This window comes from Lepisma saccharinum, chromosome 20 (genome assembly GCF_977018435.1).
Source record: "Lepisma saccharinum chromosome 20, izLepSacc3.1, whole genome shotgun sequence".
Lineage (NCBI taxonomy): Eukaryota > Metazoa > Arthropoda > Insecta > Zygentoma > Lepismatidae > Lepisma > Lepisma saccharinum.
The window spans coordinates 49558584-49582385 of NC_139248.1; the positions used below are offsets into that span (position 1 = coordinate 49558584).

At 38.7% G+C, this 23802-nt stretch overlaps 2 protein-coding genes across 5 annotated transcripts in view; one reads left to right on the forward strand and one right to left on the reverse strand.

Moving 5' to 3' along the window:
* Positions 1-23802, reverse strand: part of LOC146003266 (long-chain-fatty-acid--CoA ligase 1) — a 281513-nt gene that overhangs the window by 197013 nt on the left and 60698 nt on the right. The window contains exon 1 of one of the 4 annotated variants that reach the window (XM_083141459.1): positions 21589-21901. The exons of 1 other annotated variant lie outside the window; for it this stretch is intronic. Coding sequence is in view for 2 of the 3 variants with exons in the window: in XM_083141457.1 (XP_082997583.1) it covers positions 13338-13404 (67 nt within the window). In the remaining variant the exon portion in view is untranslated. Of the gene's footprint in view, positions 1-10281; positions 10307-13337; positions 13687-21588; positions 21902-23802 lie in introns of those variants that run through there. 2 more of the 4 variants (XM_083141457.1, XM_083141458.1) reach the window with 2 other exon arrangements.
* Positions 1-23802, forward strand: part of LOC146003459 (bone morphogenetic protein 10-like) — a 207504-nt gene that overhangs the window by 33509 nt on the left and 150193 nt on the right. The gene's annotated exons all lie outside the window — the stretch shown is intronic.

Consider the following 23802-nt stretch of genomic DNA (forward strand, 5'->3'; position numbering starts at 1 on the left):
ACATGCTACGAAACCAGATTCACAAACAATGTTAAAACATGTACTTACTTAATAATAATAATAATAACCTATGGCTCGACAGCCCTCGAAAGGTCCTTGGCCTATCTCCCGGCTGCTAGTCTCCCTCCTACAACCCTACCTAGAGGTGTGGAGTTCTTCAACCGGTAATGGGGTGACGTGGGGTTAGCACGTCGAACCCTCAGCCGTTGTAGGAGATTTCCGAGACCGGGTTACGCTACTCACTCGTAGCTCCTCAATTTCCTCACGTTGGTGGGTTGCACCCTTTCCTATACACAGGTCGAGAACCCAGAGACTGAACCCAGGCGGACTCGAACCCATGCCGTCCCGTAGTCGGAGCCCAAAGCATGTAATTACTTGGACATAGAAATTCCTCCAGTCAAAAGAAATAAGTAACAAGATGATACGTAACAAAATTAAGTCCACTTCAAATCAAAAGGGGAAAAAGTACACTTTGCCCCTTCCTTGACTTACTCGCCAGCAGCATCGATTTACGTTTCAGTCAGGAAACTGCAAGTGTGGTAACTGCAGTGGGCAGGCTAACCTAATGAAGAAGATATCGGGCTGATTTCTGCTCAGTTAATTGTGTCCGAGATTGAGCTACGTGCGAAAGTCTGACTTCCAAACAGCTCTAAATCGACTAAAAAGTAAAGTGCTCCCCTGTGCTTTGCACCACGTCATGAAGGCGTATATGGGGTATGGAGTTAGGGCCTCACACTTTCTTAATCACGGCCGAAAGTGGGGGTGATGTGATCAGCACCACACCCCTGACCACCTTTACCACCCAGAGTTTCCTCCAGGTACCCACTTTATACGACGCTGGGTGGGCGCCGAAACCGCTTGAACAGGTAGAAAAAATCCCGGTTCTCCCCCGTCGGGGATCGAACCCGGATCTCTAGCATGGTAATCGACTTCCATGGGATATTGCTTAAGTGATTGAGTCTTCTCTAAGATGTGGTATGTAAAAACTAAATTACGATCAACAACATCAGATATCCTTGGCGCACAGTAACATAGTAAAGTTGTTTAAAATCTTGTATCAACTGAAAGAAGACTAACATTGTATAATAGGATATTTTTGTAAGACTGCAGGAGTTCATTCTAACGTTCAGAAAACAGTGTTTACACTATCCAATATATATATATATATATATATATATATATATATATATATACATATATATACACAGGGTGTATAATAAGTGATGGTCATAAATGAAACCAGAGATACATCGCGTCAATCCCAGACGAAAGTTCCTCTTCCACTTTCCCGAGAGATGCTCAGTGTCGAAGCTAGACACCACCGAAAGTGTGGGAAAGTACTGTTCATGTCTCTGTAGGACGAGTACTATGACAGTTAGAAAGGCGGTTCCAAAGAAATCATAAAGGAATCTTATGCGCTCTACCAGAAACGCACCATGGGAGACCTGTGGGACCTAATGCGGAAGGGACTCCCCATAGGAAATGGGATTCCCCATAGAAAGAATACGTGAAAGGGATATCTGAGGAAGCAGGTGGACGTCAATTACATGATATCCAGATACCATTCACAATTACGGAAACACGATAGACGAACCAGGTATAATTTTTGCATGGTTGTGTTGCCGGAGGGGCAATGGACATAACAAGACTGACAGTAAATGCAAGCAAAATGCTCGTTGGCTGACGAATGTCTTGGAAAAACATTGTGATTGAATGTGACCTCACATGGGAATGTGACCTCACATTCAAGGAAGGTATTAAAAAAAATACCCTGAACACGTATGATACACTTTACTTCACAGGTAGAACATTGTTGAAGAAATTACAGCAAGTGCTCAAAATGACTTCCGTTCATTTCCACGCAACAGCGCAACAGTCGGTGTAGTGAATTCCGCACTCTTTCCAATATCCCCTGTGTATTTCGTATTTGTGCACATGCATCAATCACACGTTCCTCTAACTCGGTAACATTATCGACAGGAGAGATGTACACCATGCTCTTCATGTGACCCCAAATACAAACATACAATGGATTTAAATCAGGTGACAGTGTTGGCCACAATACAGGCCCCGCACAACCTATCCAGTTCCGACCATAGCGTCGCGTAAGGTGTTTATCAATGCTTTAAACAAAAAAAAAGTCTGACGTCACTGTTACCTGCAGACAGTGGCGGTGAAAGGGGAAAGTTTCCACCTACTTTTTACCCCTGCACTATAGACTCTTAATGCTAAGCCTTGCCTACTAAGATAAAGTAAAGTGTCTTTGTCCCCGCCCCTCTCCTCCCCAGTCTCGGTTTTGGCACCCAATCGTCTCTACTGCCAGCACAGTCCCAAGTGCAAACTACTGATCTGTGTGGCCTTGCTCACTTTCGCGACAGTTTGGTCCTTTTTGGCATTCACGCCTTGCGAAGTAATATTTCAGCATTCAAATTAGCACTACTGACTATGTTTCTGTTGAAAGATAATTTTCAGGACATGAAATGATCCTCACAGACAAAAGGTGGAGTTTGAGTGTTGATAACGCAAAATCATGAATCATGGTGGTCACTAGGACCATGATAAAATTCAAGTACTTATAATTCCTGTTTTTCAAGGTGAACTTTCCAAAAATTCAAGGATACAAGCAGATGTTTTCTCTATTCCAACCTTACGTATTACCGACTCTCATCCTCCATTCCACACACAAAAATATTGACAATATAAAGGGTTTGTATGATACCAATGTAACAAAAAATTTACCTAATCAACTTCAAGATATATTATTTTGTCATAATCTTCCGTTTGCCAGATAGATTGTTCTGTAAAAGACACTAACGATGTAAACGGATTGAGAAAATTTTGTTTTATTTTCTGTGTAGCTTTCTTTTTCATCCTCAAAAAATGAATGAAATAAAAGCTAAACTGAGATAAACTTACCTCAGGGCATTTATAAACATGAAAAAATTTAATGGGATATGGATTATTACAAGTTGCAATTTTTCACGTCTACGGAGAAAAAAATGGAATAGGGAAAACATCCGCTTGTACCTTATTTCATGTTTTGCCAAAATTCGTGAATAATTTCCAGAGCCAATAATTCAAGCATAGTTGCCGTTGCCAATAATTCACGTGTAATTCCCGTAATTCAAGGAATTCCAAGTGAGTAGCCAACCTGATATTGTGCAGCAAATTATACATACGTAATTCATTTTTCATATCAACAAGTAACTTTTTCTAACAGCACAAGTGCAGCATTATAATAATTTGTAGATAATTTTGAAAATGATATAAAGAAATGAAAATCTGTTTAGAAAATTAATATTTGGTTAATGTTCCGGAATGTAGGACATTGAGTCAAAATGTAGGACACAAAATATTCGCAATAAATAATACATATTTCTATAGAACACGTTACAGAGTAATTTAAAATTGACACTTTTCAGTTAAAAAAAATATTTTTTAATGAATTCTTTAATTCAAAATTTCCAAACTTGTAATCATACTAAACAATGCACCTGATTTAACTGGTAGTTCACAGAGGAGCCAATTTTTCCCAAAATTTCAGGTGTAGTCAAAATATATTTATGAGAGACTGGACAGTCAAACTTTGAAATTATATGGACCAGCACCAAACTTCTTACAGACTTTATAAAAAAAATTCTCTGCTGAGTCCGTTGTGCTGAAGGTAATGAAAGTAATCTCTCAACCTTTGCATTATGACCTGTAATGGCAAACAAATATTTAGCTATTGCCGTCAGGTGCCCATCCCCCCCCCCAAGGCCCATGACGGGCTCCCCCAAAAGTAGAACATTTGCCCCCCCCCCCCCGTTTATGCCGAATTAATTACTCAAATTATTTTGTCAGACAAAATTTGCGGAAAAATATAATACCGAAGATATATGTGTAACTTTCATGTACAACATATGTTTTACACATATGCAACATTGAGCGACATAAAATAAGAAAGTACATATGCAACAAGCTAACACTAAATTGTGTACGTATTCAAAGCTTATTCAATACAAATATAGAACACATCTTATTATTTAAATACATTACATTACAGAAAACAAGTAGATTGCGAGCGAAACGAGCAAGAAAATTTGTCGATCCAATTTTTGCAATTGAAAACAATATTGATTTAATAGGGCGCAAATAATTTCACTGGACGCCATGGCATTCTTTTTAGATCATTCGGCGCCCATCGTCGACTCCCGCCGCCCCTAGCTACAGCTGTAAACTTGACGAAAACGAGAAAAGCAGATAATGAGAACGAAGCAAGAAATAAAATTTTACAAAATGTATGTATTTTTATTTGCATAAAATTTGAAATCGAAGGGGATAATGGCTCCTCTGTGCCCTACTGCAGTTGCCCTTGGCCATCAACGTTTGTCCCCCTTCCTCCGTAGAAATGACTTCCGTCAAATGTTGGGGGGCAATGACCCCCTGTGGTTGCGTCACTGTATAATACAGACATATTTAAGCAATATACAGGGTGTCATTTTAATGGCGCCCACGGACCACAGATTCGCATAGAGGACATCAAAACAAACAACGTTTCTCAGAAAAAATTTTCTCGTTGGTGCGTCGATTCGACACTACAGCCGTTCAAAAAATACTGTTTTGCCGCCTAAATGCTGGCAACCCAACACAACATTTGATCGTATCTGTGACGTCATTTCCTGCTGCGAAACTGCGCACGGCAGGGTTGCAAGGAATACACAAGTTTTGTGAAAAATGACAAACTACAAACCACATTATTAGCTGTAAAATGAAGCGAGAAACGCGTCCAGCAGACCGAACATCATAGCCTACCAGCCAGAAGATCAGCAGTCATCTCAGGGGAAGGGGGAAGTGAACCAACGATATGAGAAATGATATAAAATGTATTTATTCAGAATGATGTGTCAATATCGGATCTTGTCTCAACAACAATAAATTTTATTGGACTTACAGCTTACATGTGGCTGTTTACGCCCAGCTACGTCAATTATATTTGCAAATCTCGTTGCAAGGTTGATATCTACAGGTTTGTGTCCAGATGCTTTATGGTACATTTGTACTGATAACGGAAGTATTCGAGGTTCACGTTGTTACATTACGGCTAAAACACGTACAACCACAGTAACAATCTAATGATGAATCAGTAGCGAATATACTGCCCTGTTCACAGCTGCAAACTATTACATGTGTATCCGGTGTGTAGATAAACACAGTCGTCGGTGAGTTTGTTTTACTACTACTTATATCCCTGTATTTTCAACCATTTTTGTAAATTGCCTAATAATAATGCCCTGAATATACATTATACATTATATTATGTATTGCTTACCTTTGGAATTTTGAGTTCCTTCATTTCTATTTTGTCATCTGTTCAGTGTGTCACAGACAACTAGTATCAGAAGGACGAAGTGGATAGACTAAATTGTAGATGCCAACTTGGTAACTAGATTTGCAAATATTTGACATGTAAGCTGAGATAAAATCGATATGACCACTTCCACTTGAATTCTATTTTCTTTCTACCATTTTTCGTACCGTTTGTTTACTTCCTGTTAGGTTACAGAACGTGTTTTCTCGTTTTGTTTTACGGTACATAATGTGGCTGATTGTAGCTATGTCATTTTTCACAGAATAAGTGTGTTCCTGGCAACCCTGGAACGCATCGCTTCACGACGAGATATGACGTCACAAATGCAATCAAATGTTGTGTGTGGTTGCCAGCATTCAGGCTTTTTTGAACGACTGTAGCGCCGAAATGATGCACCAACGGGAAAAATGCTACTGAGAAAAGTTGTTTGTTTTGATGTCCTCTATACGTTTCCGTGGTCCGTGGGCGCCATTAAAATGACACCCTGTATATTTACTTTAGATACTTTAGGCTTTCCGCGTACGTGTTGGGAACTCCTTTTCGGATCTTCACGAACAAGAGAACGGTGTCCCGCAGGGCAGCGTATTAAGTGTGACTCTGTTTGCCATAGCAGTGAACAGTGTTATGGCAAGCATTGTTGCCCCTGTACATGGTCTTCTGTATGTAGACGACCTCACGATCTTTTGTCGCTCACGGAATCTCGCGTCAGCTTCTCGTCAACTCCAACTGACGATAAACCGTTTGGTTGAGTGGTCCTCCCAAACAGGTTTCACCTTCTCATCGGAGAAATCCGTGTGTGTTCACTTTTGTCGTCAACGTACATGTCATTTCGATCCTGACCTGTACATGGGGAAATCTCCCCTGTGCTTCGTGAATGAGGTCCGCTTCCTGGGCCTCATTTTCGATAAGAAATTAACATGGCTACCTCACCTTCGCCAGTTCAAGTTCTCTTGTCTTCGAGTTCTCAACCTTTTACGTGTTTTATCTCACACTTCCTGGGGTGCTGATACGATAGGACGGTACTGCTTCGATTGTATCGTGCACTCATCAGGTCGAAGCTTGATTATGGATGTGTTGTGTATTCTTCTGCCCGCCCATCTAGACTTCGCATCCTAGACACCGTCCACCATGCTGGTATACGTGTGTGCTCTGGTGCTTTTCGGACCAGCCCTATCGCCAGTTTGTACGTAGAGGCATCTGAGCCGTCGCTGTCTCTGCGAAAACAGCGGCTGGTAGTGAACTACTTCCTCCATCTTCGCTCGATGCCTTCACATCCCTCATTTCACACCATCTCAGACGTGAATAGGCTGGTAAGGTATCGGCTCCGCCCTAGTGCCACAAGACCATTTGGTGTTCGTGCAGACGAGATCCTGTCAGCACTTGGTGTTGACAGTGATCTTCCTGGCGTCTATCCACTCATTCCGCCCCTCCCTACCTGGGAGTTTCCTGCACCTTCCATCGATTTATCTTTGACTGCCCTTCCAAAGTCAGAGACACCAATGGTTGTATACCAGCAAAGGTTTTTAGAACTTCGTGCGAAGCACCCCAATTTTAATGTGTTTTACACGGATGGGTTCAAGACAGTCGAATCAGTTGGTTGCGCCTTCGTCCTAGACTCTCAAAGCTCCAGTTACTCACTACATCCTGCCTGTTCCATCTATACGGCAGAGTTGTACGCCATTCTAAAGGCACTGGATTTTGCAGATGTCAACGGTCTGAAGAAGGTCCTTGTGTGCTGTGATTCGACCAGCGTGTTGCAGTCTCTGGATTCGCCGTATTCCCGGCATCCAGTAGCGCAACGCATATTCAGACGGCTTGTGTCCTTATCTGCCAGCACAGATGTACACTTCTGCTGATGCAGATGGCGACGTTCTCGTCCACCTTTTGCCAGCTAGCGACCTGCAGAACATGTTCCGTTGTCGCCTTCTTGACACTTGGCAGGCCGAGTGGGATGTGGAAACGGGGAACAAGCTTCACGCTGTTAAGCCCATCATAGGTGTTTGGCGTTCCTCGTCTCGTCCCTCTCGGCGAGAAGACGTTATTCTTACCCGCCTGCGTATAGGACACAGTCGTCTCACGCATGGTTACCTACTGCAAGGGCTGGACCCTCCGTTGTGTCGTACTTGTAATGTTATTTTAAGCATCCGACACAATCTCGTTGAATGTGTCGATCTTGCTTACCTCCGGCAGACTTTTAACCTTTCCGGCCGTTTGTCATCCCTCTTGGGTGATGACAGCAGTATTTTATCACATGTTTTTAGTTTTTTGCGAAGAGCTGGTCTCTTCCAACATCTGTAAGGAGGTTTTTAGTTTATTCTGACTTTTTAATGTGTTGTATTTGTCTCGTGCAGGTCTTTTTACAACCTTGCACTTTTAGTTTTTCCCAAGGGGCTCTTTACCCCTCTTTTTTAAGTTCTCAGTCAGAATTTTAGATAAGGGATATTTTCCCGCATACATAGAAGGGTGCGAAATGGCCTTAAGTGCCGACGCACCCATAAATTTTAACTCAACAACAACAACAACAACATTTAGGCTCACTGCCATTGTTAGTCAACCTTATTCTGCACAGTTTGTCTGCAAGAATGTAAATGTGAATACCACGCCCCATCCAAACCGATTCTAAAGGCATAAGAGGTGGTGTTTCATTTCAACCCTACCGCCGCGATCACCAACAGGTAGGTAGAAAAACTATACATAATAACCAAAATTAAAAATCAATAAAAAGTCAATCAAACGATACGATCCCCCCCATTATTGTGTGAAGATATATAGAATTGGTATAAAATTCTGTACCCCCAAAAATTCCCATGACGCAGGCGCGTCATGAACCCCCCCCCCCCCCCCCCCGTGAGGGCATCCCTGATTGCCGTAATTGAAATGGTTCCAGAAGTTTCATCTTGGGTAGTTTTTAGTTGAATAACAGGGTGTCTACCAAAATTCTTGAGTTTTTCAGGACTTTTTATTTACATTTTTTCGTTTTCCTTTACCTAAGTAGGAGTCGAATAAATAAAGGTTAAGTTGGAAATTATCAATTAAGAAAATCCTAACAAAAGGCCGGTTAAAATGAAAACAGCAGCAGTATATAACAAGAGATTTAGACCTGTTATATCTATTAATGCAAGTTGGACGCATTTGTCAAACTAGCGAGGCTCTGGCTTCTGGACTCACAGCCAGTATAATCCCAATATATTTGTGATTGCCCCTTCATCCATCTTATCTTAACACCATTCATCCTCATCTTCGCGATTAGCTAAAGGGGCAGAAAAGTGAAGTAAAATACTAAGTCAACTAATCAGTCATTGGGATAGCAATAATTCTTGACCTGTATAATTTATTGACTTCTTGACCTACTTTCTTGACTTTCACGACTTTCTTGACTGGTAGACACCCTAAACAACTTCGTTCTCTATACCCCTGCTTTACAATCAAAATAATGAATAAGAATGGGAAACACCTTGTTTCATCAGTATAAACCCCAAGGCAAGAAATTATCCTCGGGCATTGAACGGTCGCATCATTAGAATGTGACCCCAAAAGTTTGTTCATTAATTGCTTCCGTTTTTCCGTTTGTGCTCTAGCAGGACAATCTTTTCTTTTCTTTTTCGGCAATGACTGAATCAAAATAAATTTCACTATTGAGTTCGGGAGCGCAGTCTATAGACTTGTAACTTGTATGATTTATCTTTGTTAAACTGAAACACTTATTTTCCTAATTAATATATTGTGACGTTCAAAATGTAGGGCATTTATGACATTTTTCAAATCCCTCCCGGACGCCGGACAGAAGGCTAAAATGTAGAACATGTCCGGGAAAAACCGGACGTCTGGTAACCCTAGTTATTACGGTTCTTGTGAAATTTTGTTTTTAACGATTGTATCTAATCAGTATTTTTGAGGAATTTTGTACCAAATTAATTCTTTTTGCAACCTTTCTCAGGCTTTTTCGAGCCTAATTTAAGGTTTTTAGAACCTATTTTTGGATTTTTAGAGTCTATTTCAGGAACCTAAAAGCACGCTTTTTAGAACCTAAAAATCAGAGGTCTACTAATAAGGTAAAAAAACAGAAGGGAATAGATGTCTTGACTCCATATACGTACGCGTATGTATTAATTAACAGTTGCAGAGGTAAAAAGGTAAAGTTCCCCGTGCATATAGCACCGTGCCATGAAGGCACATTTTAGGGGACGTAGGGATAGGGCCCCACACATTCTCGATCTCGGCAATATTGGAGGTGATGTGATTAGCACCACGCTCCGGCCGCCTATAACCCCAAGGTTGTTCCATGGTACTCATTGATTTGAGGCTGGGTGAGCCCCAAAGCCGCTTTATGCGAGGACAAGGCCGGAATAATTCCGACCTTAGATCACCCACCCTGGGTATCGAACCAGTTTCAGAGGTCTAATAAATAAATTGCTTAGTGGAGAAATATAAATACATTGCAATTTTTTTAGGAACCTTTGTGGCTCAGTTATAATTTTACTGGTTACATCAATCGAATTAATTACACTTGCTCAAAAATTGTTATCAAAGGTTCAAGTGATTAAACTAAACGTGAAAGAAATCCAGATGCAAGATTTGATTTTGTGCATATTACTTCGCTTCTCTGGCACTTTTGACTAATCGCGAGGATGAGGATGAGTGATGATATGATGAAATTGATGAAGGAACACTCACAAAGAACACCCATGCCGGGATTCGAATCCGGGATCACTGGCGTCATAGCACGTCATGCTAATCACTCCTCCTCGGGATCGGCTAGAGAAAATTGCCATACATGCTCCAAATTTATAGATAAAATTGCAATAAATTATATCCAAATATACTAGCATCAAACGATTTGCGAGTAAGTATTTTGCTGTCAGAAGGAAGTCAAGCTTTAGTAATTAGGCTACTTATATTTATCTATAATATGTAAACAATTATCACACTACCTTTCTTCATATTAGCCATGAATAACTACAGTATCTCACGCACCTAAAATGCCTGCAAGAAAGAAAGAACAACAATACTATCAGCAGTTACAATCTTATCAAACAATTTGTTATTTGTTGAAAGTATTGGGGTTTGGACATTATCATGCTGATAATTTTCGTGACAAATATAACGCGTCAGCTATTAAAGAAAAACAGTTCACTTTCTTCTAACTACGTTTGTTTTTTCTTTCTTAATCGGAAAATCGTTATTTAAATGAAAGTTGAGTTAAAATGGTTTGTCAAAGACCTGTTGTATAAGATTCACTTCAGCAGTACTACAATCTGCACAATAAGTTTTATAATAGGTAATGAACCGACTCATTTGAAACAAATTACGAGGGATGATCGAAAAAAAAGGTTACAAAGCATATTATGGCGTATGTGTTAGACATAGCTGGAAGATCAATACACCTGATGATGGAGGGCACTCAACATTAGTCCTCGATGTAATCACCTTTTTTGTTCAAGCACTTGTCACAACGGTAGATGAGGTTTTAAATACCGGTTGCACAGAAATCCGCGTCAAGTTCTCGTAGCCACCGTGAGGCAGCTCTTTTGACATCATCACATGTCAGATAATGGTGGCCAGCCAACCAAATGGTAGTCCCAGCTCAGCTGATATTGAGCGTAATGTTCTTCTGTCCTCACTAATACACTCACCCACAAGAGCACAGTTCACGTCAGTGGTTGAGGTACTGGGCCTACCGCTGCGTCCAGGGTCCAGGGTTGTCATTAACAATACTGGTCCGTCCTTCTTTGAAGGCACGACACCACTTCGCTACATGTTGTCTTGAAATTGTCCCCTCCCCATACACCTCCACAATCTGCCTATGAATGTCAGCAGGTGTAGTGTTTTTGGCCCACAGGAACCGCACCACTGCCCTCACTTCTACTCTTGACCAATTTTCTAGACGAGTCACCATTTTAAATGTCCGCTTCTCGGGTATACATGGTCAGAATCCGAAGTCCTCAAACTCGCAACAAGACAAACATGTTATTAATTTACACATAAATTTTCGTTACGTTACAGTGAATAAAACAAAAGTTATATGCTTTGTAACCTTTTTTCTGATCATCCCTCGTATGTAGTTAATAAAATTTTCATAATAGAGTACCAGTAGATGATATTTCTTGTATTAAGTTATCCGTAAATGAGGCGGGCTCCGTTTCCAGACGTTGAAAAGTGAACTTCGATCACTCTTTCACTATCACTTCCTACATATTAGGCACATTTATTTTATACAAAATCAAAGTTGTTTGTACGTACTACATGATCCCATCTGCCATCGGACGTACCATATAGTACATCAGCGTTAAATCATAATCTACATACACAAATGAGTCATTTTTCTGTATTATTGGAGACAAATTGACAAAGGATCAAGAGTGCACGGGAAATAATTTTAAAATAATTAAAGAAGAAAGATAGGAAACAAAATACGGAGAAGATCAGTAAACAGGAAAACTGGTACAAACTGGTACGAGAGGATTGGCAGGAAATATCAAATAGTAAGACAGTGAACAGAGGATGTGAAGCATGGGACCAAGGCAGAGGAGGAGACAGAAATAGAGAAATAGTTAATGGAGAAAAAGGGAGTGACAAATAACAGAGTGAATGAGTATAGGCTATTTAAACCCAAGACTATTGAAGAACCTGCCACTCTTAAATTGTCCTGCTCACACGTTCAAAATTTACTGGGCGGACTCTGACCTGCAACCAACCCTTCACAAAATACAATGTAAATATAAAATCTAAAGAGCAGTGTGAAATAACTATGACTGAAAAGTCACGCAATCCTGTGATTGCTAATAACATGAAAAAGCGTAAGAAATATCTGTCGTCGCCTTTAATCAAGGGTGTAATCGATACCTGGTGGATGAACATAAACGTTCACAGATCCCACTTTTGAATGTCAGGTTGATTAGCATATGTGCATAAAGTGGATTTTAAACAAAACTCAAATAAACTCAAGCATAAGAAATATCCTCACTATTTTTTAAATTTTTGCATCATAGCCTTTTCCACTGAAATATTTCCAACTCTTTACTCTTCCTTGAAACGTCATGTAGCAACTTCCAGAAATTAATTATTAGAGCACTTCAAAGTGTATTTGTTTCAAAAGTGTACAAATCGACGAAAACATACATGAAATAATTAATGTTCACATTGAGGAGAGGGACATTAGTATCCAGTAACCGAACAGGTAATAATGCTATTTGTCAATCCGTATGTAGTACAGTACTTGAATATGATAAATATATTTGTCTATTTTTGAAAATAGTTAAAATTTCGATTAATACGTATCGAAAGTCACAGAAAAAGTTTCTAACACTTATCTAGTGTTTATATTCAGATGTTACGTAATTCTCGTCTTATAAAATTACGTGGTGCAAATATTAGGTTTAGAAACAGTTTCCATGAAACAACTGATATTTATTTGCCTGTAGAGGTAAAACTAAGCAAGTAAGGGAACTTCCTTGTCCAGTATCTAAATAATCAAGAAAAATATAATGGCATATTTCAGCATAAAAAAAATATTATGAATATTTTATAAAGTGCATGCAAAGTTGTACATATACAAGATTGTAACTTCAATTGCCAACTAACCAATGTTCGTAGAACGTTCTAGTCACTATAAAACATATTAAGTGTGACTAATTATGGTTTGAAAACTTTCGTACATTTTTATGAAATACTAACATCTTTAATAAATGGCACTTTCACAGTGTAGGCAATTTCCAATTACATCCACAACTTGATATGATGTTTCTCTTACATTAAAAAAATGTTCTGTATATATAAGGCCACTTGCTTAATTTCGCATAAATGTGGTATAGATTCATCAAATCTAATGCAAATTTTAGTTAAATGTAGATTTCAAACATTTTACATGAAAACTATTAAAGAACATCTGCTTTCATCCTTAACAATATGTATTGGATAAAGCATTCTTACTAACTACATTAACCTTAGATGCAGATATCTATATTTTAGTTCATAGTTTTCAACTTACCTAATTTGATGAACCAGTCCAACAAATATGTGAAGAATGTAGGCATATATTGCAGTACTTGTACCATTGTGAACAGGTTAAGACTACACACGTATATAACACGGGCGAATCGTGCAATAAAAATTACCTTATTGTCGGTAAAAAAGTAAATGCTTGTTTATACATGTTGAATTGATTTTTACGCGACGAAACGCACTTCATATTTTCTCTCGAAGGATAATATCACCTCGAAAAGATTTTAGTGAACGTTAAAACAATTTTGAACGGCTTGTCTTTTAACACAAATATTTTTTTGGGAGAAAAATTATTGAGACCACTTAAAAATTACTTGTACTTCGTTCTCGCCATGTTGCTGACACAACCAGGATTCATGAAAAAGGTTCAGCAACAGATAAAGAGCTGTCATTCATTGGTCGATACAAAAACGTCATTTTGTGCCATATAATGTAAACACACTATGGAAATAATTTGGCCAACTCAATAAAGAAGAAATATTACTTTTTTTGGTTTCTGTGCAGTAAGGGATACGAAACTCTGATCTGTAAGCTTAGTTGTGATTAATCATACGTTTCAGTCGTTCATGCCAGAATAATTTTTGTCCCCTTGCATACTTTGTGTATATTTGTCATGTGACTAAAACAGCAATAACGGAAGAATGCTTGAAGCGTTTGTAGTTTAGGATATGTATTAGATTAACATGTTTAAATTATCACGAAAAGTATACTACAGCCAAGCTGTCTGAAACCTTGGGAAATGCGAACTACAGACTTCCCAGTGCCTAGCGACACTGCTTCCAAGTCAGGGTTTGAAATACGATGGTATATCGTCTATATCACTGACGGACGATACCACCAGCAAACAAGAAAAACTGGATAAATAAATGCTATTTTAGCCCAAATATGCATTCTTGTGTAGTAATTAGTGTATTATTAAATGTAACTACACCTCCTGCAGGAAACGGCAAGCTGCAATGTAGGGCAGTGCTTATAACAGCAGTTCTTAAAAATAGCTAAGCTAAGAAAGAAGTAAAAGAACTTGCAGCCGTAGCGAAGATACTTCTATCGTACTGTATTTTAATCTCTGTGTAAATATAGCTTTTGTTTTTAATAAAACATCGCGGAAACTAGAATTTGAGGCAACTTGATTACAAAATATTACACTTGAGACAAAAATTAATATTTTTGGTGTAGATGAAAATGGAGCTTCATTGTGATTATTTGCAAATTTATGAAGGAGCTGTTGCATGTTGTGAAGTGACGTTAAGTTAAAATAATTGAGAAGACCTTACATGTTTCATTTGGGGTTAACTGCCATTTTATTTGTATTTTTGTATCTCATAAATTTACTTTGATTTTGTTCCATTTTTTGAGACAGGTCATGGGCAATTGACAAATTAAATGTATATCTAGATTTTACGAAACCTTTTCGAACTATTTACATGCTAAATTTTCATCGTTATTCAATTCTTGTGACTCTCCAGAAGAACTGATTCTGCTCTTACCAACAAGAACGCTAACATTGTGTCATTGGCCTACATCAAAGATTATCGTGGAAAAACATTCCCTGTGGCGTCCTTGAAGACACTGTACTCAAGTTTGCCCAGTATGCCAATGACCACCGTTGGTGTGTGCATGATAATCGTAGATAATGCATCTATGGCGACGATTTTCAATTATAACTCTATCCCTGAAAAGTAAGCGAACAAGATCAAGTCTCTGCGTAAATAGTGACTAGAGAGGGTTCGATCAATGAATGCGTGAGAGGAGAAGTGAGCACACGAAAAGGAAAATGCAGCTGCATCTAGCAGCCGTTAACAGGAGCGCGTACTGCTTCGATCCGTTATGTGCGACCTTGCTCCACAGATTCCCTGAATCTCCCCCTAACCCCCCGACACACACACAAGAAATACTGCACGCAATCGAATTTGTGAACAACGACCTGGGGGAAAATAGCAAGTAATCTCTAGTTCACAGCTAGCACGTCAACCTTTCGAACACAGAGCGTCTTCGTATGTTCATTATTGCGTAACGTAAAATAGCATTCGGATATTGCACTCTCTCTATACCGGCTCGAGAACTTACTCCACGAAAGTATAAATTTTAAGCTTGTCCAATCCCTTGCATTTCCTATTATTGGTTACTGCGATATGGTCTATTTGAATGTCAATCACGTTTGGGTAATGAAAATATTCTCAACAACACTTAACATTGTAGTACTTTAAATAAAAAAATCCAAAATATCTCTCTGGCCGATTGCAACACCTTTCTAACTTCTATACCCGCAACACCAGATCATGTGAAGAGTTTCCGCTGTGCATTTCTATTCACCACTAGTGGTGATGATTGGGAGGGGCGTGGGATTCAGTTGCCCCCACTTTTTGCAACTTTTCCATACCAAAGGACCAAAGAAGTACAGAAGCATCAATTAAATACTATGACCTTTTAATGCTAACGAAGAGTAAGTAAACTGTCCTTGGAGTGGGCAGATCTGCTGCGAAGGCTGGTAACAGCAGTCCACGATATCCCGTTTCCTCTCACGTGGTCATTGGTGGAGCAGTCTCGCGTCACTACTTGCGCAGAGACTTGTATTCGTTCGCTTGTTCCAGAGATACTCGGGACAGAGTACAGGTATGTCAAAATTCTAATATGATTCCCGCAAGTTATCACCACCTTGGCGCCAATAGTGGTTATTGGTTGCAATTATGACCGCATTTAAATTCGGCCAACATTTGTGTGATTCCTGAACAATAAACTATCGCGATATTTTCACATTCGACTGAGCTGTAAGGTCTTGATTCGAGACGCGGAGCTGCGTTGTAGAAAAACACGGACTACGAAGTTCGTTACAGCGTCATCGATCACCCCGTATCGGATCTGTTACGTCATAATTTCTTCAGCTCTCCGCTCTGTTGTGAAGTCGTGCACGGTACCATGCGGAAGGAACAGCCGGGTATTCTGTCTGGACCCGGACACGACCAGGATCGTTTATTTTCAACGGATGCGACTACGCTCCGAAACTTGATTTCAAGTTCAGTTTTACTTTGTTGTCGTTGTTTTATGTCCACTTTATGCACAGATAGGTTACTCATGACTGGACCTGCAGTTTCAAGTGGGATCTGAACCACTGTGCACTGACCTTCGTGGCGGAGCGGTTAGACACAACGCACTACGACGTCAGGGTTCTCTTATTCGAATCCCGGTCTTGGAATGGGTGATCTGTGTGAGTGTGCCTTCATCAATGTCATCATATCATCACTCATCGTCGCGATTAGTCAAATGTGGGAGAAAAGCGACGCTAAATAACCAAAATCAAAATCAAACCACTGCGCAGTGTGTCTTCACTGGGGCATCGAACGTAGAAATCTGATTTCAACCCACGCCAGTCCCGCAGGACTGTCTGATTGGTAGTGATTGGGGGGGGGGCATAGGTGCTTCCAGTAAGGTTCAAGGGGAATAAAGGAAAATTACCATTTTTACTTATCCTATATGTTTCTTTTTGGATCTTCTTTCAAACATTTCTTCTTATTTTTTCACCCTTATGTATTTTCCTTCATCACTTCCTCTTTTCCCTCTGTTTTCTCTCCAATTTACTGTCTCAATTTCATATTCACCCATTCATGATCTTTTGTGTACGTTGTTCCGCAACACTCCACACTTGCCGGGTCGCTTTTGGCAGGAAAAAACAACAACAAAGAAACAACTAAATAGGCTTGCAGTCCTGGGTTCCCATCTCGTTCCTCACCAGAGCGCTCGAAACCAAAGAATCAATTCACAGGCAAGAATTAATGTTGCAGGGTGATTGCTGAAACACGCAGAAATGGGCTTCATACATTTTACAATTCAACAAACAAGGCTCGGATTCTTCCATTAATTCTCTAATTTACATTATTTACATTTTCCTAATTTGAGCCCCACGGCGGAACCGCCTCGGGATGCTTTTTCTGATGGGAGGCCGCTGAAGACCGAAAGATCACTCTCCCTTCTAGAATCCGTTTCACACACACTGTCCTTCACTCTGTCAGGGAAGCCATATTTATACTTCCTCCCTCGTCGCATGGGGGAGGGCTGAAATTTCAAATCTTATTGGCTTTTTTAAACTACACTGAAACATGGAAGAGACCCGTTTCACACACACTGTCCTTCACTCTGTCAGGGAAGCCATATTTATACTTCCTCCCTCGTCGCATGGGGGAGGGCTGAAATTTCAAATCTTATTGGCTTTTTTAAACTACACTGAAACATGGAAGAGACCCAAGCACACAGAATTATACACGAAACACAGAAAAACACCAATACAGTTTGTAACAACGTACATATTAAGCTGGAAGAAGGTCTTAATTCATAAAGTATAGTTTGGAAATAATCAACGAAAACTCTCTGCACTCTGCATCTCTTGCTGGAATATGACAATATTCATGTATAATCGTTTACAATATACATGAGTATTTTACGTATTCCAGCAAGAGATGCAGGGTGCAGAGAGATTAGGGCTGAGCCGATCTGCATCGGCCGATAACAGTGGTATCGGTATCGGAAGGTATCGGTTGGAATTCATCTACCGATACCAGCCGATACTTTTCCGGCATTTTGGTCTTTCAAGGAGTCCGAAAAAATGCCGGAGTCTAATTATTCTAGAAATTATGCAAAATTCAAACTTTTCTTGCAATAATTTTGAACACGGAAAACTATATTTTGTGATTACATAATATCTATTTTAATATTCTGAGGCAATTCTTGAATATTATAAAGTAAATTTCTTTGTAAATTGATGCATATAATTCTAGAAGAAAATTTACACACCAATACTGATCAATATTTTGAACAAATTTTAATTATTGTAATTTTCAAGTATTGGTATCGGGGGGAATCGGTGAGAGTATCGGCATTGGTATCGGTATAGGTTCAAAGTGGTATCGGCTCAACCCTAAAATATATTATATATATAAGATCATGAGGGGGTAAAGAAGAAAATGACACAGTAAATTGGAGAGAAAACAAAGGGAAAAGAGGAAGTGATGAAGGAAGATATATAAACCCTTCATATAAATATTTCATCTCTTTCCTCTCTCTCTTAGTGAGACTAGCTTTTTAGGTCTCTCTCACCCCCATTCTCTACTCATCTCTCAATCCATATTACCTCTCTCTTCTCTCTCTCTCTTAAAACCTTCCTAACTTATAATGACACGTATACCTGATACCTCAATTACGGATACAACATTTCGATTCTGACTCTCCTTGGAAACTGTTCTTCGAGCTCCATAGGTGAGGGTACATAATTGGTATGTACACTTCAGTTCCCACAGCATCATCGTAGCTGTGATTACGAATCATTTACAAGAGAAAGTAGCTAAATACAGCACGTATTCACAAAGAAAGACACAGGAGTACGATTATCAAAAAAGATGTAAAACTTTCCTGTGCACACGACATCTTCATTACGAAAATGGCAGAATACAAAGGCAAAAAAATAGGATAAATGTAAAAAATACTTAAATAATTATGTGCTTACATTTTATGATATGCCTTTGTAACGTGACACTCATACCCAGGCAGGAATCCCTGGTGTCATATCCTGCTGTGCTAACCACTCCGCTACGATAGTCGGTTCAATTCTCATTAACATACACAGTTTTGATAATGACAATACTATCAAAATACTCAACATGGTTCACAACGCCATCATGCTTCTATTAAATATATGCTGAAAAGTAAAGTTTTGGTCGAATAACCAGTCTCAAATCACGAATACATATTATTACTATAAAGATTGAGTTTGGTTGTTTGTCGAAAATGATATAGATCCTCATTATTTATTATTATTTTCAATAGTCTACAATGTAAAAGGTTACATGTACAGTCAACGTGTTTTCCTCAATGGAAAAAGAGGACGTTCAGTTTGTACGTTATAGATGCATAATCCAAATTACATTACTAGTGACTTTTATAAATAAAGGATTAACATGTGAAGGTGTGCCTTCCCATAGGCAAACTAGAGGTGAGAGTCGGTACTCTTTCTTTCTGTTTCTCAACTAGATTCATGTTTTTTTAGAACTATGTAGCAGACACTGGATAACTGTTACTGGAGTGAAATGTCAAATATCTTATGAAAATATCGTTAAAGTTTAAATCCACTTTCTTACAGATAGATCAATTGGGGCTTGACTACATTTTAAAGTGAAGTGGAAATTGCATACCTGAAATTCACCTCAAACAGGAAAAGAACTCAAGATGTCTTGATAGGTTCGATAACGCGTAGGGTGTGAGGGATGACCATTTCCGAAGACACCCAAATGTCAACCTCCCTTCCACATATTACACCCTTGACTGCATTTCACAGACTAGCGAGGCTCTGGCGTCTGTAGGCACAACCAGTATATCTGGCAGGGTTTTTAAAGGTCCTGGAACCCATAAATTATAATGGGTTCTATTGGACCGGAAACGCTTTTTTCGCACAATCTAAATTCGGTACAAGTTGCGTATTGTTTCATTCCTGGACCGTATTTAAATTGATCCGAAAAAAAAACGGTCCCTGGACCGTATTTAAATACATTCGGGAGAAAGAGGTTCCTGGACAGTTTTTAAATTCATCCGGAAAAAAGCTTCCTGGAACGAATTGAAATACTTTAAACATAAAAAAAAGGTTCTTTACGTCCCAAAACCCATTTACCCTTGCTGATTTTCTCTCCCGGGCGGGAATTGAATTTATTTAAAATTCCTGGATCTTTAACAACCCTGTTATCCTGTGTGGGGCTCTTGTTGTGTCATCCCTATATGCTTGTGATTGTTCCTTCATCTTATCACCTGTCATCCTAATCTTTGCGATTAGCCAAAAATGGCAGAAAAGAGAAGTAAAATAAACCAAATCAATCAATGAAACAATTATCGAGGAGATCGTTTAAATAAAATTTAGATTATTTAAATAAATATTAGCACATAATTGAAAACAATTGTTGGTCAATTCAATTCATCTTTCTGTAGTAACTATCTAAGTTTTTTCATTAAAATATATAATTTTGAACAGTTTCAAGTATTATTGTAGGAAACAGGAGTTAATAACAAATCCAGCAGAAATAAAAATTAATTTAAAAATCGACTAGCGGCTGCACAATGTTTCTTCTGTGACTTAGACGACGTCCAGAAGACACGTCTTGATCACAGCGCTAAAACAAACTGAAGTGGGAAAGCACGTGTAGCAAAGTATGAAAAGAGATAAGATTATGCTAGGTGTTTGTGTGGGGAAGGGGAAGTGGATACGTAGACTGAAACGATCATTGTTTCCAACTTGGCTCTTTTGGAGCCAGATCTGGCCCTTTTGTGCTCTACAAAGCTTCTAAAAGCATGAAATGATACAAGTAGCCGTTTAGCTAATACTACATTAGATAGCTCCTACAACATTTCTAGAAAAGCAAGTCACATTGATTGACCTGGTTCGTCATAATTTCTTCCCTATTTTTACCCGCTTGTTTAACACGATGCAAGCAGTAAAATATCAATGCTTCATGATGTATACTATTGAACTAGTAATAATCGATTCTCTAAGAGCAGTATTAATTTAGGTTAATTTTTTCATTAAAAAATGGTGCTCCTTTACGCATTTTGTATTACACTGTTTTCGAACTTGTGATTCTTGCCTTTTCAGCAAGATATAACAACCGCTATTGCAAAGAGTACAGAAATTTCTGGTTTCGAATCACGGCAAAGATACGTATGTTTCCGAGGATGAAAAAATGTTAGCAGAGGCAGGTGAAAAATAACCCCCATGCAGACGCACCCTAGTTTCTTTTTTTAAACTCTATACGACACAGAAAGAAAGAAACTAGCGGCTACCGCCACCTACACAATGCTACAAAAGTGTAGCAATTTGTAAATAATGCTAACATCACAACCCCTGACTTGTATAACCTTTCACGTATTAATGCATTTAATAGAAGAAAAAACATGTGAATAACTTAGGTAGATTAGGTTTAATGTTGTTAGTTTACTTTGCACAGCAGTCAATAAAAACGTGACGTCATGAGTCACTATTGCGAGTGTATCTCCAAGTTGCTAAAGCTGTTGAAAATAACTATTTTTTAATATCTCACCCCTCTAATGTGTATTTTAGAATAAATTTAGCCCTTTTTGCCCTGGTATGGATTGGCAACACTACGCACAACGAGAGACGTTACGTAAGTTAAAACTACTGCTACTAATATATCAGTGAACAGTTAGCATGTGATTGTTATTGCTGCAATAACATAATTATATCTTACCTTTATGTTAATGCTCCAATTCCTGAGAGTTCTACACTGGAAAACTAAACGCTTGTCTTGAAGAAGTGTTTTCGAGACTTCGTCGCTAGGAGCACAGGTGGCGCGAGTGTCCAGCTGTTGGACATCAGACCCCTTCAACAACAGCTGATATTAACACCATCACTTGACCTCATACGAGCTAAAAATGCGTGCAATGTTCACGGAGATCTCTTTCGATGAGACGCGACAAACAGATAAAGCAAGCGGACTTTCAACTTGAGTCAAGGAATGCCAACTCTTTCCTACTGTCCTCAAGGTGTTTGCTAATCGCGTCGCAGCAATAGACTCACCCCCCGCAAGTGAACACTGCAGGAGTTGACTGCGATTGCTTTGCTGTTTTCCGGATGGAACAGGAACAATAGCACGCTAGGTTGATATTCATTGTAGGAATGTAAACACATTTACTGCCGAGTCATTATAGCGAAGCTAAAATGACTAAACCCTATTGGTTGCAGAATACTTATGTGATTACCTTCCTTTGTTGACTAGTTTCTTTTCGAAATTGCTCTTTTCATTTCCAAGACTGCACATAAAAATTAATTTCAGTGAAGGATAACCTAATTATCATGAGTAAAAGTACTAATTTTAATATTTTACATATCACTAATTTATGAATGTAATATCATTTTAAATATTATTGTGAAAATGAGTTTAGTTAAAACATGAAACACTATTGTAATACTTTAAAATCCACACACACATGTATAACAACAATATATCTATTAAATCTTACGCAGCAGAAATGTAGACAAATGTTGTAATAATACCAGCAATACAAATTGTAACTGATAGAACATACTGTTTGTATTAGCACTGACTCTATCCCCCGTCCCAAAACGACAAAATGTTTAGTATATTACTGACGGACTGTGTGGCAATCAAGACAATGGCATTCCTATGGAAGGAAAAGTATTAAGCCTTTAACTAATGCAAAACCATGAAATAATTACTTGTAGAATATGAACCATGATGCTGTCTCCGGAGCATGTTATTGTTATTAATATGTTATCCGACAGAAAAATTAGACACTGACATCTATGAAATGTGCCTCGTTGCTACATACATAAAGCATAGAAAATATAGTTTTCCGAGGGCTCGAAACTTTAAAACGAGGCCATAAATAGAAAATTATTAATAAGAAAAGTTGTTCGTCTTCATGTCCAGGAGCGGTTCAACATAAAATTTTCACCCGGGTGAGGTGGATTCTTGAAGCCCGCTACTTTCTTTCCACCCTGCCATCCTTAACTTTCCACCTTGGTCTTCCTACTTTCCACTTCTGCCCAATGAAACACTTGATCATGCTACATATTTATGGTTTCAATTACGACAAATAATAATATTATTTTTTAAATACTTTAAGCGTTGCTGTTATGTATCTGTTTAATATCTACATAATGATTTAAAAAATAACAGTAATCTCGTATCTTGAATCGCTATTTGATTTCGCAATATTCTTATTATGTTATACAGCAAGTAATTCTTATACGGCCACCCTTATGTAATCAGAAATTAAGGTGGACGAATGAGTTTTGAGCACCGTCCCTCCTGATCAGCCATGTGTGCATAAAGTGTACTTATGGAAAACTCAACTCAAACATACACACAAACGAACAGATAAGCACATTTGCCCGTTGATATCCTGAAAAATCCTAACATTTATTTTATCTAGGGTACATTCATGCAGACGATCCATTTAATCATTTGAAGCAAAATAGAGGTGAAGATTAGGAAAGCCACTTGTATTAGTAACCTTCACTGGTGCATGAGACATTTGTCACTTGTGTTCGTCTAAGTGTTAACACTATTGATCTTTCTTCCAGCACTGAACGTTTTCTAGCCTTCTCTCCGTTTGCGAAAGAGAAGCAAGCCAGAAAACTGAAGCAACATGAAGGTATTACCTTTACAGTCGTTTACAGTCATAAATTAAGTTATTCCCATTTTTGTGCATTTTTCCATGTCACACATTTTGAACGTTACATAATATGGATTAGGAAAATGTTTCAGTTGAACAAAAATAAATTATGCAAGTTTATTGACAACACTCCCAAACTCAATAGTAAAATTTATTTTGATTCAACCATTGCTCACAAAGAAAAAAATGTGTCCTACTAGAACAGAAACGGAAGCAATTATTGAACAAAGTTTTTGGGCCCCATTCTGTTGATGGCACTCTTC